The 16,140-nt window shown below is 52.6% G+C and overlaps 1 protein-coding gene across 1 annotated transcript in view; it reads right to left on the bottom strand.

Annotated features, from left to right (window-relative positions):
• NALF2 (NALCN channel auxiliary factor 2) overlaps positions 1-8,114 on the bottom strand; it is a 29,288-nt gene extending 21,174 nt beyond the window's left edge. The window contains exon 1 of the mRNA XM_025466085.3: positions 6,316-8,114. Within this exon, the coding sequence (XP_025321870.1) occupies positions 6,316-7,188 (873 nt within the window). The 5' untranslated portion in view covers positions 7,189-8,114. The remainder of the gene's footprint in view (positions 1-6,315) is intronic.
• Positions 8,115-16,140: the final 8,026 nt, after the last annotated feature.

Below are 16,140 nucleotides of genomic sequence, written 5' to 3'. Positions count from 1 at the left end.
ACATATAAAGCCCCTCTCATCTCCCAGGCACTCAAAAGCTTGCAGTTTTCTTTCCCCCTTCTTGGTCACCAGTCTGCCTAGCCCAGAAGCTTGTGGCTCAGGTTCCATCTTCCTTCTCCAGGATCCATCTGAGCAGGAGCTTTGGTCCTGGCAGCCCCTGTCACTCTGTAGTAACGCCTTTCCTCCCCAGGGCCAGCTGCAGCTTGCTTGTACCCTTGCTCTCCCCTCTAAGTAGCTACCTGGCTCAAGGTGTCAAAAATCCAGGCTTTGCTGAACCTCCTCTTATGCCTAGGGAGGAAAGTTTGATCCAGCATCCCTGGCCACCTGCATACACTCTAGTCTGTGTGCCTGTAACCACAGAGAGCACGACACACGCAGTCCCCTGAGACCTCCCAGGTCAGCATTGGAGAATGGTGCTTCTGGAAGCCTGTCTTGGTCTAGACCCCTTAGAAGCTGCCCCTGGCCTTCCAGTGAACAGCTGCAGCTGGAATCTGCGTGTGGCCGAGACAGGAGCTAAGGCAGGGGTGGGGAGCAGGTTTGATGCCCAGTTTACATGGGCACAGAGCAGGTAAACAGCCTCAGAGGGTGGAAACACTAAATAACTGCCCTCAGGGACAAGATTTTCTAGGGCAAACTTCCACCCTTGAGCCTGAGATGTTCTCCTACATACCCACCCACACACCAAGGGGTGACTGTGCCCTTTCCATGAGGCACCAATGCCTGGCGGGGAGGGGGGAGATGACCCACAGGACTTAGAGGCACCCTCTCAGGCTTGTGAGGTCTTCAGAGATCCTTGATCCTCTTTTTATTGTCAGCCCCGCCCACCGTTTTCCCTTTCCTCACCCCTACCTCCACTGCCTCCGCCCTGTTCAGTAGACTCTTCCAGCCAAACCATGAAACTAAGTGGGAGGCTGCTGGGCTCACCTTTCTCCACCTAGCTCCCCCCCCCCCACCTTCAGGAGATACCAGTGTATCCTTCCTGGAGGTTCCCGTTGCTATGGTGACTATAGTAGTCAGGCACCAGCCTGTGGAAAGGATGGAAAGTAGCCATGAAGAAGACTGTGTGTTTGTGTGTCTGTCTGTCTGTGTCTAAGTGTGTGTGCTTGCACACATACACTGTTCTGCCTTGAGCAGTTAGGGGAGAAGGCAGGGAGGACACAGAAGCAGAAAGGGAGGGGGGAGGAAGGGAGGGTACAGAAGAGGGGACTAGAAGATGGAAGGGGAGGCAGGAGAAGGCACAAGGATGAGGGAGGTGAGGTGTGAATGGAGTGTGAGAGATGCACGGGTAAGGGGGCATGGACATTATTCAGGACAAGAGGCACAGGGCAGGCGGGGGAGCTGGGGGGAAGGCCAGAAGAGGGGAAGGACATGGGTTAAGAGTTAGGAAGGGTATGTGGTACAGATGGGTGATAAGGGGATAAGGTGGGATGAGTGATGGGGCAAGGGGCTGGAGATAACTGTTGGGAGAAGTGGGGGTTGGGAGTGTGTAGGTGTGAGTATTAGCAAGTGAGGCATGGGGTGTGGTCTTAGGAAGGGTCTGGGGAGATCTTCTCAGAAGAGATGGGAAAGGTTATGGGGCCACTGGTATGTGGATGGGGGGGTTGGGTATGGGCTAAAATTTGGGAAGAATATGGAGCTGGGGTGGGTCAGGATGGGGGTGAGGTAGTCTGGAGAGGTGTGGGCAGCACGAGGTCACTTTTACACTCCTACATTTAATCCACTATATCCTTGTCTGAGCTATTACACATTGCCTCTGCTCTGTCCCAGAAGCCCAGTGCTCACATTCTTGAGCAACGAGCTTTTGTGGATTTTGAGGCTTTTCTCCAATGGAGGCTTTGTCATGCTTCCCAGAAGGCCATGTCTTGAGTACTTCCCCCTTCCTCCCCCGCCCCCTCCCCCAGCACAAACCAGAGCCCTCTTCGCCTGGGAGAATCATCGATCAGGGAGGCTGACTGAGAGGCTCCACTCCCAGCCTGCAAGCTTGGGTGACAATAGGGACTGCTGGCCACCTTAGAGCATCTGCCCTTTGCCCAGTGACCTGAAGTCCTTGCTTTTAGTATCAGTGTTAGCCCAGGAGTCTTGCTTGGCAGGAAAGCTGTGACAGGTGGGAGGAGAAAGGAAGGCAGTGGGGCAGAAACAGCTGCCAGCCAGAGTGGAGGAAGAACAAGGTCCCAATGGGTATGGACAGAAGGCGAGGAGCCGGCTCTGGCAGTCCCCCTTCCTCTGTGTGGAGGTGTCATGCCCCTCTCCAGCTCTTCCCATTCAATGCCACTGTTCAGGGAGCAGGCTCTGCTCATGGGGCTTCAACCTTGCATTAGAACAGACTTAGAGGTCACTTGGCCAACTCCCCCCATAACCTGGAGTTAGAGTCATCTCCACAGCATTTCCTTCAAGAGTCTACCTGTGTCAGGCCAGATGTTTCCTGGGAACAGGAGCTCACTTCCTCCTAGGGCAGTCTGTTCCCTCTTTGGAAGGAAAGAAGCTGTTAAGTGAGCCACTCCAATGTGCCAGGCCTAGGTACTGTGCAGGCTTGTCATTAATAATGACCTCACAGAGCTGTTATGATGAATTAGCTCCGGTTTATAGATGAGAAAAGTAAGGCTCAGAGAGTTGAAAGCCCCTAGCTCAAGGGTCACACAGGGAATAGATAAAAGAGCTGGGTTTGAACCCAGGACATTCTAACTACAAAGTCACTTTGGGGGTAAGCAAGACATGCCTCTTTTGTACCATGATAACTCTTCTTGAGATTTAAAGTCAGAGACCACATCCTCCTGACTCTCCTCTTCTCCAGGTGAAACAGCTCCTTTGACTCTGTCCAGGAGAACCTGGGTTCCAGCCTCCTCCCCATCTGCTCAGTGTGAGATCCAGAATGAAACACCCAGTCTGCCCAGGTGGGTTTGGGCCTGTTCGGAACAGAATATAACTATCACATCCTTCCTTGGCACCAACCTTTACTTCTGTGGCCCTGTGGCAGGTAAGAGAGTTAATTGTCCTTCTCTTGGGCTTCTATCTCTTCTTGAATCAGAACTATGAGAGAAGGAGCCAGGGTTTTGTTTGCATTTCCACCACTCCCCCTAGTTGCGCTGTTCTAAATTTTAGGTCAGAGAGGGACAAAGGTGGGAACAGAGGCCATCAGAACCAGCAGGGGTGCGGCAGGGCTGGGAGGATGGAGAGCTGTTGAGGAGTGAGGCAGCTGTCCAGCAGGGCTGGGAGGAAGGGCCAAGGGTAAAGGGAGGTGAGGGCTCAGGGGCTGTATGCACAAGAAGATAAGGGTGGGGTAGAACAGCAGCCTGAGTTTGGAAGAGGCCAGGGTGGGGATGGGCATCGGTCTGCCTAAGTTAACATCCCTGCTGTGCAAGAGGAAGTCAGTCGCACATTAAGGAAATGTTGCAGCTGGTACTAAATTGGGAGGTGTCACAGGCAGCAGTGAGGACAGGTATGATTCGTGGGGCCCCACATGGCCTGAAACAGGGGCAGGCATCGCTGAGGGATGAGGGAGAACAGGGTTTCTGGAACTCCCCAGGAAAGATCTGACTGAGATGCTCAGGACAGGCCCCAGGGCAGGGTGTGCCCTGACCCTGGAGCAGAGGCTCCAAAAGCTTGGTTTCCTGGCCTGGGCTATGGGCTCTCCACCCAGGAGAAGCTTTGAGGATGAGGCATCATCCCAAGGGATCCATCCCCTTTGGGGTAGGGGCTGGACAGGAGGGCTTGGAGCCTGGGGGCAAGCTTGGGAATGGGCAAGAAGGACTGGGATAGAGGTGGAGTGGTGGAGTGAAGGGAGAGGGGCTGCAGGTAGAAGCATGAGCAGGGCTGCCTTTTCCCTCAGTGCCCATAAAACAGTGGAATCCAGAGTCCTGTGGGTGTAGGCCTCAGCTGGAGAAGAGTGGGAGACGCCAGGAGAAAGCTGGCACTGCCCTTCTCCCAGCACAGCTGGCAGCAAGAGAGCAGGCGGAGTTCATTTGAGAGGGAGAACAAGAGAGTGACAGCGACAGCAACAGCGACAAGGAGACAAAGGAGAGCAGGGAGGGCCCTGGCCATGGGGAGCTTGATGCGAGGCTATGGCAAAAGCATGCCTCTGCTCTTCTGCAGAACACGAAGGTTGCAGGCCCGGCACTCCTGCTCATCAGCTAAGTGACCTCAGGACAAAGGGCTCGATCCCCCTGCACCTCAGTTTCTTCGTCTGTAAAATGGGGATGATGGTGCTGGTATCGCCATCCTCCCTGGGCAGTTGTGATCTTGTAATATTTGTGAGAGAGGTTAAAACGCTAAGTGAAACACCAATGTCAGGTGTTATATTATCATTACAAAATGCTAATAGCTATCTCTTCCCACTTAAATCTCATGAAGGACTCAGGATGGGGGCAGAGCAAGGATTATGGATCCTGTGTTACAAATGACGAAATGGAAGCTTAGGAAAGTGAAGTGACATGCCCAAGGTCACACTGCTAACAAGTGGTAGAGGTGATAAGGCCTCCTAAATCCAAGGCACTGGTTGGCTTTCTTCTCTATCAAACTGCTTGGTAAAACATAATTAATACGGGGGATTATTATTTAGTGTGGGATCGGACAGAGCTTGGAGCCAACTGCCACAGGGGGGAAATACCTGAGGGAAACTTGTAGTGTGGTCTCTCAGTCAGCCTGGTAACTGAAGAGAAGAAGAATGACTGGGGCCACAGGACCGGAGGGAGGACCACAAAAATAGACATCCTTTATTCTGTCTGCTGTGGACCATGCCCCTCCACTTTGGCTGAGTGTGTATCTGTGATTGACATGGAGGGTGTGTGTCTCTCTAGATGACAAAATGTGTCCTCCTTCATGTGACACTTCTTCTGCCGCCTGACACCGTAGGGAGCTGTGTGTGTGTGTGTGTGTGTGTGTGTGAGACAGGGTGTCTGCTTCGATGGCACCGTTTGAGGATGTGATGACCTCTCTGTATCTCTGCATGACTTTGCCTGGGGTGGTGGTGGTGGTGTATGGCAGTGTGTGTTTGTCTGTCTGTACACCTTTAAGAAGTGGAATATCTCATTTGGTAGTGTGAGTGAGGCAGTGAGTCAGCTGAGGCTGAGGGAGGCGGGAGGGAGACTGCTAGGTTACGAGAATGGGGAAAAAGGAGAATGAGAAAGTGAAGTCAGGAGCAAGGAGCTAGCCCTTTCCTCCCCGACCCCTGCCTAAATCCTTAAGGAGCCCACCGAGAACATGGAACCCTGAAGAAGTCCACAGGGGTCGCATTAGATGGAAAGGAGCACTTTCTGCCCCTCCCTGAGGCCTCTGAGGGAGACAAACTAGGATAGGAGTCACTGTCTCTCTCTCCAGCTCTCAGCCCCCAGCTCCAGGATGAGTGAGGCCACCACCCCACCTGGTCTCTTCTTCACTTGACCCTTTGACCTTGCTATTCTCTTTTCTCCCAGAGGCAGGTCACCTGGCCAAGCAGAGCAAACAGAGCAGTAGCACCACATCCCAAATGTTGATAGCCTCCATGCACCTATTGTCCAGAATGACCCTACCGAGGGTCAAGAAGTTTCTCCATACCCAGCTCTTCCCTAGGAAGGCCCGTTCTGCAGTGGCCTCCCCTCTCCTCTGGACGCCTGTCCCCAGCAGCCAGATAACCAGCTTTCCCTCCACTGCTACCCCAGTGTGTTGGGAAGGCATTGGGAGTTTTGTAATGCACCAACCTCCAGTGGCCCTCCCACAAACCGCTGTGCCCTGTTCCCCAACTCTTGTTATCAGGGAAGAGGAGCTGGCAGGTTCCCTACTTGAGAGAAGACAGGCACCCCTGGTGGACTATACCTCGGGTCATCTAAGGTCACTAGAGCCCCGCACCCCACCAGCTGGAATGCTTCTTCTCTCAACCACTGGCAGGGGCCAGAGGGTGGACAGGTTAGGTTGCCAAATATTTTTCCTTCCACCTTTGGCCTTCCGCCTCCAACAGGACTTTCAATTCCGACTCAGGAAAGGAAGGGGGCACCGCTGGTGGGGGATGGATGTTGAGGGGTAGCCAGATCCGTCTTTCCATCCCTTTGTCTGTGACCCCTCCCACCTCATGTGGGGGCGGGACACCTGGAAGCCCGAGTCAGAAGGTGCCCAAACCCGGAATTAATAGAAGTTGGCCGGGTGGTTAAACTGACCTGAATCCCTGAGGCCCCCTTCTCTGGGGAGGGTCCCAAGGTAGTACTCATGGTGCCCTGCTGTGAACGGTGGGGATGTTGGAGGAGGTGAGGGGGGTGGAGGGGGAGACTTCCTTTTCTCTCTGAGTCTCACGGCCACCGCTACCGCTGCCGAGAGGGAGGTGTTGTGCCCGCGGACGCCAGTCCCTACCTTACAGCCTTTCGTGCAGGACCGGATTGAGTACTCTTCTGCCTGTAAGTATTTATGCAGCACGAGGTCGAACTCGTCATATTTTTCCTGAGCATGTCGGTCGAGCCGCTGGTATGCCTCGATACAGTTGCTACAAACCTCCCAGGCCCCGGAGCCCGGGCTGGCCACTACAGCCAGCAGGTCCCCCAGCAGGGTGTCCAGGCTGCAGTCCAGGCTGTCGGGGCGGTCCATGCCCAGCAGCAAGTCCCAGACCGTGTAGGTGTCGCAAAAGGAGAGAGTGAAGTTCCGAAAGTGGCCTTTGAGCAAGTTTTTTTTGGCGGAGGGGAACTCGGCCGGGGCACGGGAAGAGGAGTCAGGGGGCCGCAGTGGGGGGGCTGGGGTTGTCGGTTCAAAAAGTCTCTGCAAAGATTGCAATTTGGTGCAAGCTGCATCCAGCCCCGTGGGCTCTGGGACGCCACCGCAGTCCGGCCTGGGACCGGCAGCGGGGGCGGCTTTGGTCAGGTTGCTGTACTGGGGGCCGCAGGTGCCCGGGGGCGCGCTGGGCTCGCCGGGCGGCGGCGGCGGCGGCGGCGGCGGCAGGGGCAGCACCGCGCGAGGAGGCATCGGCTGCCGCTCCCGGCCGGTCCCCCAGGGCGGCCGCATGGCGCTGCTCAGCTCCCTGGCCCGGGGCCGGGCCCCCGCGCACAGCCACAGATGGTCAGCGAGCAGCACGGTGAAGAAGAGCAGGGACGCCAGGGACAGTCGCCATCGCTGCGCCCGCTCAGAGTCAGCGCAAGGTTTGTCGCTCGGCCTGGGAGCCCAGCAGCAGCAGCAGCAGCAGATAGTCAGCGCGGCGGCGTCTTTCCCGGGCCACATCCAAGCGCCCCTGAACATATTTCAGGGGGGGTCCGGGCCGGAGGGATCAGGCGGGCGCGAGGCCGGACAGCCGTCACGCGCGGGCGAGCCGGCTGCACGCCGCTCCGCGTTCCTCCGCGCCGTCCAGGCTCTACCTCGGGGGCCGCATGGTGAGGCAGGCCGGCCGGCCCGGGGCCCCGCTCAGGCCAGAGTCGCGGGGTGCTCTCGTGCCGTCCCCGCGCTCCTCCCGCGCCCCCTCGCTCGCAGCCCGGGCGCTGCCGCCCGGCCCGCTAGGCACTGCCCGGCGTCCCGGCGGGGGGCGGTGCGGGGCACTGGGGCGGTGGCGGCTGCGGCGGCGGCGCCGCACTCCTCATAGTGTCGGGCCCCTCAGCTGCCCAGGGCTCCGCGCCACTCTGGTCCGCGCCGGCGGCCGCCCGGCTCGCACTCTGTTCTGGCCGTCTCGGCTCGGCGCAGCTCTGCGCCCCTCAGCGCCGCCGTGCGGGCCCGGCCACCACGCTCCACTCGCTCGCCCCGCGCCGCGCCGCGCCGCGCCGCTCCCGCCCGCCCGTCGGCCAGCCCGCCTGCTGCCTGCTCCGCGCGGCTCCCCGCCTTGCTTGCGCCCTCCTAGGCCCGCCGGCCGGCCCGCCGCCCGGCCCTTCGGGCTTCCCTCGCGCTCTGGCCGTTCGCCCGGGCCGGTCCCGGGCCGGCTCCGCTCCGGCTCGGCGCCTGCTGCTCCCGGAGTTCCGGCTCGGGCGGGCCACCTGGCTCCCGGCGGCGCCACAGGCGCCGGACCCTACACCGGGCTTCACTTAGTGCGCCGCTAGCTTCCGTCTCCCGTTAGCACCGCTGTGGCGGCCGCCGAGCCGCACGGCCCCGTGGCTCCCGCTGGCCATGCCCCCTCAGTCTGTCGCCATCTTCTGCTGTGCGGAGAACACCTTGAGAGCCCGTGTGCGAGTGTGTTTGGGGGGGGGGGGAGCGGGGCGGAGAAAGAGGCACTGAGAGGAGGAGGGAGCGGGACTGGGGCCCCAACTGCGCCTGCGCCTCAGGACTCGCGCCCCCCCCCCCCCCGCAGCCCCAGCCGGCCCCAGCCTGTGCTGTTTGGGGATGTTTCCAGTCCACCCCCAACTCCATTCACTTCAGCGCCTCCGTTCATCCGCCGGCTCCCCGCGTGCACACGCCACACGCTGAGTCCCAGGCCCCGGCGCTCTCCCTCCCCCGCCCACCTGGGTGCCCGCCTCCCTCCCCAGGGCGGCTGCTCACTCCCCGCCGAGGGCTAGGGGACTTCTGAGGGTGATTCTTGGTGGCAGGAGGCAGGAGGCTTCTCGTTAGCGTCTTGCTGCCTCCCTGAGTCGCCTCCCCCGTCCCCGTGACTAGGCGATGCTGGAGCCGGCTGCGGATCGGACCAGTCCCATGTCCCTAACTCAGCAGTCGCCCTCACCGCCCTGCCCGAGGCCCAGACGGCCCCTGGTGCTGAAGGACAGCTCCTAGCTCTGCTGCCAAAGAGGTCAGAGCCCGGAGAGCGCCCTGGAGGGGGCAAGACGGTGGGCTAAGATGGGTAGTAGAGATAGGGTTTCTGCCCTTAGTAAGATTTACAGCAGCCTCTCCCCCTTTCCTAGCTTCCTGGCTCCCCCTACAGGCTGCTGAGAATAGCTAAGAGAGTTAGGGAAGCTGCGCGGCCCGGATGGAACCATGTGCTTGGGGCCCTCACAGAGTCACATGGCACTAGGAACTCAGACGTACAAAGGTCCAGCCGCGCCACTAACCTTGTTTAGATTCCACCAAATCTCAGACTGGTCCTGTTGTCTACTTCTTTTCCTCACTCCCTCCCACTCCAAGTAACTCCTCCATTCAAATTTTTAATCAACCATCACCAGTAAAAATGTGTTGATATTAAGAATAACAGCAATAAAGAAAATTGCCTTTATTGAGAGAATACTAGGTGCTAGGTTACTGCTCTAGGTACCTTGCTTACATTATTTCATTTAATCTTCACAACAATCTTGTGAGGTTGGCACTATATTGTTTTCTTCATTTACATAGGAGTCAGCCCAGATGTAGAGAGGTTAAGTTCCTAAGGCCACAAAGCTAGCAACTGATGAAGCCAAGGCAGAAACCCAGGCTGTATGGCTCTAGAGCTCTCTTCACACTCCAGGGAAGCCCTGGAAAGATGAAGGGGTGGACACACAGTCCTGACTTAAAGGAAGTTATAGTATACAGGAGGAAAGAAATCATGTAAGTTGGCTAGTGGGAGGATTCATGGGCTGGAGACTAGGGTTCAAACAATAGTTCTTCCACAGAACATAACATGTGTCCTTGAGAGAGTCCTTTCTCTGAGACTTGGTTTCCCCCTGATTAACAGGAGGGGATACCAAGGGCTAAGTGAGACAGGTGGGAATCATTAGCACTAGCTGGGGTGGGCTGGGATAGATGCATGAATGGTTTCTTGAAGAGTGGAAATTTGAGCTAGTTCTTAAAGAAGTAGCAGGATTGGGGTGGGGATTGGAAGGGCATTCCACTTAGGAGGAATGCAGGTGAATGTTTCAGGGATGAAGAGGAGCCCTGTAAGGTTGTGAAGCCACAAGTGTGACAGTTTGGCTGTACTGGTGGTGAGAGCTTGTGGGGAAGGGAGTGGAGGGATATGAGACAAGGAACAAAACTGTCAGGCATTTGGGAGGCCTATTCATTCATTATGTTCCAGGTACTATGTTGGGCACTAGGTAGGAGACTGAAATGGATCAGGCATGGCCCCACCCTTGAAATGCTCACAGTAGAATTAGGGATACAGACATTTTAAGGAAGAAATTGCAACCCAGTGCAATATGGATAAATAAGAGTGGGAGGAAGGAGAGATTTTCCTCCCATAAGGGAAAGGACTGATCCACTCTGCCAGCTTCCCTCAGAGACAACTTTGCACACAGCCATATGAGTTGGGGGCATTCATTCATTCATTTGGCAAACATCTTTTGAGGATCTGTTATGTTCCAGATGCTGTACTAGGCATCAAAGGTATAGGCATGCACAAAATATGTGTCTTGGGCCGAAGGAGTTTAGTTGAAGTCTTAGGGATGAGTAAGGATTGGCTAGACAGATAGGAGAGAAGGTGGTGTGTGAAGGATGTCCCAGGCAGAGGGAATGTCATGTGTAAAGGCCCAGGAGCAAAGCCAAGAATGGCATGTTCAGAAACCTACAAAGTAGTTCATTGTGAATAGGTGTGAAATGGGAGCACTGCCAAAAATGAGGCTGAGGATTTGGCAGGAGCCAAATCATGAAGGGTCCTGGGTGCCGTGTTAAGTAGTTTGGACTTTATCCCCGGGGTACTAAGAGCCACAAAAGAGGCTGAAAGGTTTTCAGCAGGAGGTCACACAATCAGATTTGTATTTTTACAAGACTCATTTGGCTGCATGAGGGAGATTGGGTTGGGGCAGGGGGAGACTGGAGGCAGGGAAACTGGTTAGTAGACTAGTTGGTAGTTCAGATGAGAGGTGTTGAGGGCTAAACAAAGCAGCAGAAGGAGTAAAGAGAAGAATTACATGGGAAGGAAATGACAGGTAGAATTAAAACGGGGACTGGCCTAGATGTAAGGAATAAAGTAGGGCCTGAGGCAAGAGGAAACCAAAGGGTTCGAGTTTGTCACACTGGCATGGCTGCCCCTGCCTCCCTAGGAACTGTCTTTCCAGAGCCATTCTTTGTTTAGTCCTTGGAGGGTTCAGTGTTCTGTTTAACAAAGAAGGCTAATCGCTTACAGATACCTGGTTCTGAGCTGATTGGCAGGGCCACAGTGATTGACACCCTCAAATGCCAATGAAAGAGCAGCCTGCCCGGCCTAGGCTATCAGCTCTAAGCACCTCTGGAGCTTTCTGTGAGAAGTCACTCAGGCAAGACTCCCTCCCTCCTCAAGCACACACAGGGCAAAAAGTGCCTCACAAAAGTCCATTTATCACAGGAGCACAATATAACAGTAACTTACCTGCTGCAAACAAAGAAGTGGTAGCATGCCAGCCGTCAGAGGAAGCTCTCATTCTCTCCCTCTAGATTACACAAGAAATTGGGATTGGGAAAGGGGAGGCATGGGCCTCTAATCAGGCCCTAGGAACAGAACAGCCAGGTGTAGGTGGGGGACTGGGCTCTCCAGAATTGGTGGGCCCTGGCCAGCTTTCCGCCTAGCCCTTTTTCTCTACGTGCTGCAGGTTAGCAGAGGCTAACACTGGAGGGTAAAGGTGGATCACTTCTGATGGGACCCAGCCTGCCTAGCAAGAGTGATAGGGTGCCCCCAAACCTGGTAAGGGGAAGACACCTTGGAGTAGAAGGAGGAGGGGAAGGTTTTTCACTGTGAAATCCTGACAATTAGGAAGAATAAAAAGTGGGAGCCATTTAAAGAGACTAATATGGTTACATAGAGAGCTTTCCATTAAGCTCAGATCTTAAAAGGTCATAGGAAAAAGATGGGAAAAGAGCTTGTAATTAAGGCCAAATCTAAGAACCTGTAAGAAGAGTGTCAGGATGGCTAAAGCACGCTTGAACTGAAACTTGTCAGGCTCTGCCTGGATCCCAGCCCCTGCCCCTCCCCCGCCCCCCTCCCCCCATCCCTCTATAGTTGGAGTACTTTCCCTCCTGCCCAAGGCTACACCTGTCCTAAGACAGAAAGGATGGAAGTAACCTTACTCTGTGTTCTGGAACTCAGGATCAAGTAGCCCTTTTGTCACCAGTCTGAGCTTTATTTCAAATTTCCACTGAGCCTCTATCTCATTGCTCAGTTCGACCCCTGGCCTTCTGTCTCCTGTCCTATGGCTGAGCCCCCTAGTCAGAGATCCTGCCAGATCCTCCCCTATCAAGTCCTAGGACCAGTATGCTCTTTTAGTCCACCATCTAGGGAGAAGAAGGTCCTGACCCCAAGCCCCGCCCCGCAAGTGACTGAGGGCTGATGGCCTATACTAATGGACTCCTCTGACCCCAAATGCCCACTTGTATTTCTAAATGTCTAAATTCCTATAGTCATGTTAGCCCTCCACTTGGATCCCCCGTTATCCAATTGGTAATCCTATGTCAGTTAGGTATGCTTTTAATTGCAAATATTATGTCAACAATAGTGGCTATGTAAGATAGAGGTTTATTTGTCTTGTGTACCAAAAATTCCCTGAATACATGGTTCAGGACTGGTTTGACAGTTTAACAATGCCATCGAGGCCCTGGCTTTTCATCTCCGCTGTCCTTAGGGGTAGATTTGCTTTTTGTCTCATGGTCGTAAGACACCTGCTACAGCTCTGGGTCTCATGTCTGCATTATAGACAGGAAGAAAGGAAAACAGCTGTAGGGCAAGAAGACTAAGGACAAAAAGAACCTTCTAGAGAGGCTTTGTATTAAGAATGGAGCACTCTCCCCAGTGACATTTACCTACATCTTTTTGACTAGAACTGTGTTATAAGAACACTCCCAGCTGCAAAGGAAGCCAGAAAGTCCAATACTTTTAGCTGGGCACAATGCTGCTCTGAACAAAGTTGGAATTCTGTGAGTAAGGAAGAAGAAGGAAATCCTTATTGGGCAGGCAATTGGTAGCATCTACCATGAACCCCAACCACCAACTAACTGCTTGCCTTGACTGCCCTTCCTTACTAAACCCTTCATACACTAGGCTTTGACTGCTAGACTTGACTTCCTTTCAGCAAGTACAGAGGTTTTGTTCCTCTAGCACAGCATAGAAGAGACCTGCCTGGTTTAACAGCAGCACATGTGAAAAAGACCTTGATTTGATCATAAAGTCAACGGAGTGATGAGTCAACGGAGTGATGATGCTGCCAAAAGAGCTAATTAGATTTTAGGCTGCATTAGTAGAAGTATAGAACTAGAACAAGAGAAAAGATGGTTCTGCCTATACTTATCACATCCTGGAGCACTGTGCTCCATTCTGGACAACCTATTTAAACAGGGATACATTGACAAAGTGTCCAAAGGTGGGTCACTAGGCTGGTGCACCAGCTGTCACATCATATAAGGAACAGTTGAAGGACCTAGGCTTAATTGGTCTAGAGGTAAAGAGACCCAGGGAAGAGCCCCCATAGGGGACCAATCAGAAGTAGTTATTCAAATTAGGGTTCAGAGCCAAGATGATTACAGCAAGCAGGGTAGTGTCAAGTGATTAAGTGAGGGGATGAGAGAGAGAATCAATAACAATAAAAATGCTTATATAGTGCTTAGTATGTACTGGATACTGTTCTAAGCATTGACAGATGTCAAGTTACTTAATCCTCTGTGACAACAATTCTGTGAGATAGGAACTATCATTTTCTCCATTTTCCAGATGAAGAAATTGAGGGACAGATCAAGTTACTTGTCTAAGGTCACACAGTTAGCAAGTGGCTGAGGCAAAATTTGAACACAAGAGTTCACGCTCACTTTAGAAGAGTGTTAGTGATTCTGGGTAATCACCTAGATTGAGCACCAGATAGCATTTGCAGCTTGCTGGATTGTTCAGCAGTGGTGGGTGAATTTGCAAATAGGGCAAAGAGATAGAGGACCCTATTTTAAAACCTACAACCCAGGGGATTCCTCTTAGGTATTTCAATACCTTCTCAGTCAAGACCACGAGAAGTAAATGTCCACCTCTTAGCCCACCTTAGCTTTCCCTCTCATTTCCAATTTCTTGTATGAGGAATACAGACTCATCCCTGGGTAACTGACAGAATGACCCCGTGTAGACTCCATTCCACTCTAGACCTCAAAGGTACAGAGATGGTCAATTCTGGGGCCACCACTACTCTAAACAATTTTTTTAATTCTTTTTTTTATGTTATTTATTTATTTATGATAGACAGAGAGAGAGAGAGAGAGAGAGGCAGAGACACAGGAGGAGGGAGAAGCAGGCTCCATGCCTGGAGCCTGATGTGGGACTCGATCCCGGGACTCCAGGATCGCGCCCTGTGCCAAAGGCAGGCGTCAAACCGCTGAGCCACCCAGGGATCCCCCCACCACTACTCTAAAGCTTGTAGTATGCAGAGTCTACAGCTCCTGAAGCTGCCACCAACCCAAGATGAGAGAGCTGGTTTTCTGGCCACCATGCCCAAAGCCTGATAACTTCTCAAAGATACCAGGACTAAATTCATCCTGCCCCACAACTCCCAAAGTGATCAGTCTACTCTCAAAGTGTAAGCCTCACTTTTACCCTCACATTATTTCTCATAATGCTCTGCTTTTAACCTGAGCTCCTCCATCCCTCCATCACTCCAGTTTTACTTCATCTCCCCAAGCTGTCCACCAGAGCCCTCTTGATCAGATGCTCCCTAATCATCATTCTCAACCTCTTTTGCCTAACAGAAACCTAGTTCTACCCAGAGGGCTCCATTTCCCCTGCTGTCTTCTTATGTGAGAGTGTTTGTTTTCCTTTCCAGTATTTTAAAGTCAGAAAGTGGGGTGGGTGTCTTCCTTGCCCCCAGACCTTACTTCCGGACCATTTGTTTTCTTCTCTTTTGCAAAAACTACAGATTTTTTTGAGACAAACATCATTTTGACATGTAACTCACCCCTTCTCATTTCTGTCATGGACCGTCCTCCTGGTCATTATCCTCTGTAGTGCATTGAATTGTGACCCCCTAAAGGATATATTGAAGTCTTAACCCCTAGTATCTGTGAAGGTGACTTTATTTGGAAATAAGGCCTTTACAGATGTAATCAAGTTAAGATGTGGTCATACTGGATTAGGTGAGCCCCTGACTGATATCCTTATAAAAAGAGGGAAATTTGGACACAGACATACACAGGGGGAAGATGGTCATGTGATGACAGAGGCATAGATTGGAGTGATATGTCTGCAAGATAAGCCAAGGAATGCTGAGGATTGTCAGCAATTACCAGAAACTTGGAGAGACGCATGGCATAGCTCTCCCTCAGAGTCCTTAGAGGGAACCAACCCTTCCAACACCGTGATTTAGGACTTCTGGTCTTCAGAACTCTTCGAGAATAAATTTCTGTAGTTTTAAGCCACCCAGTTTGTGGTAATTTGTTAGAGAAGCCCTAAGTAATGAACACACACTTTTTTTTTCTCAACGAAGACTGGTTTCCATCTCACTGGCTTTCCCTCCCCCACTGCAAGTCCTGCCACCATCCTAGGAGACTTCTGTGTCCATGTTGATGATTTAGCTATCACTTAGACCTCCTGGTTTCTAGACATCCTCTTCTCTGCTTCACAATCCTACTACATGCTAAATTTCATTAGTACCTCTCCCTGTGTTGGATGATTATTTCAAATCTTCTCCACTCTTTCCTTAAACCTCCAACTTCTGTGTCTATCCTCTCACTTTCTCTCATAACAGATCGCCTTATCATTTATTTCACCAAGAAGATTAATGCATCAGGCAGGGCCTTCTGTTCCTACATTACCTCAATGACATTCTACGCAGGATTTTCCACTTGTAACAGTGGAGTAGAACTACGTAGGACTACATGGGACTTTGCACTTGTAACTTGTAAACGGTATTCTTTATTCTTAGAAGACCATTCCTTGCACTGGTGTTTTGTAGCCTATCCCTTCCCACTTTTTTACGGTATCAATTATCCCTTTTCTCTCCTATGTATTCAACCTCTTTCTCTCAACTGGACCCTTCTCAGTAGCAGGTAAAACAATCTTTCCCATCTTAAAATAATACCCCCTGCAACTCCACACTCCCCTCCAGTTACCACTTATTGTTCTTGCCTTCCAAATAAACTTCTCAAAAGAGTTATCTGCATTCACGTCTTGGCCTACTCCATTCATGCTTCTGCTCCATTACTACCCTGAAAGTGCTTTCATTTAGGTCACCAATGAGCTTAGTACCTCCAAAGGATGCTTTCAATCTTTGTTTCACTTGACTTCTTTTTTTTTAATTTTTTTTATTCATTTTTATTTTTATTTTTATTTATGACAGTCACACACACACAGAGAGAGAGAGGGAGGCAGAGACACAGGCAGAGGGAGAAGCAGGCTCCATGCACCGGGAGCCCGATGTGGGATTCGATCCCGGG

Source organism: Canis lupus, chromosome X, assembly GCF_003254725.2.
Source record: "Canis lupus dingo isolate Sandy chromosome X, ASM325472v2, whole genome shotgun sequence".
NCBI classification, from domain to species: Eukaryota; Metazoa; Chordata; class Mammalia; order Carnivora; family Canidae; genus Canis; species Canis lupus.
Note: the sequence above shows the minus strand (reverse complement) of the source record. Positions and strands in the feature narration are given on the sequence as shown.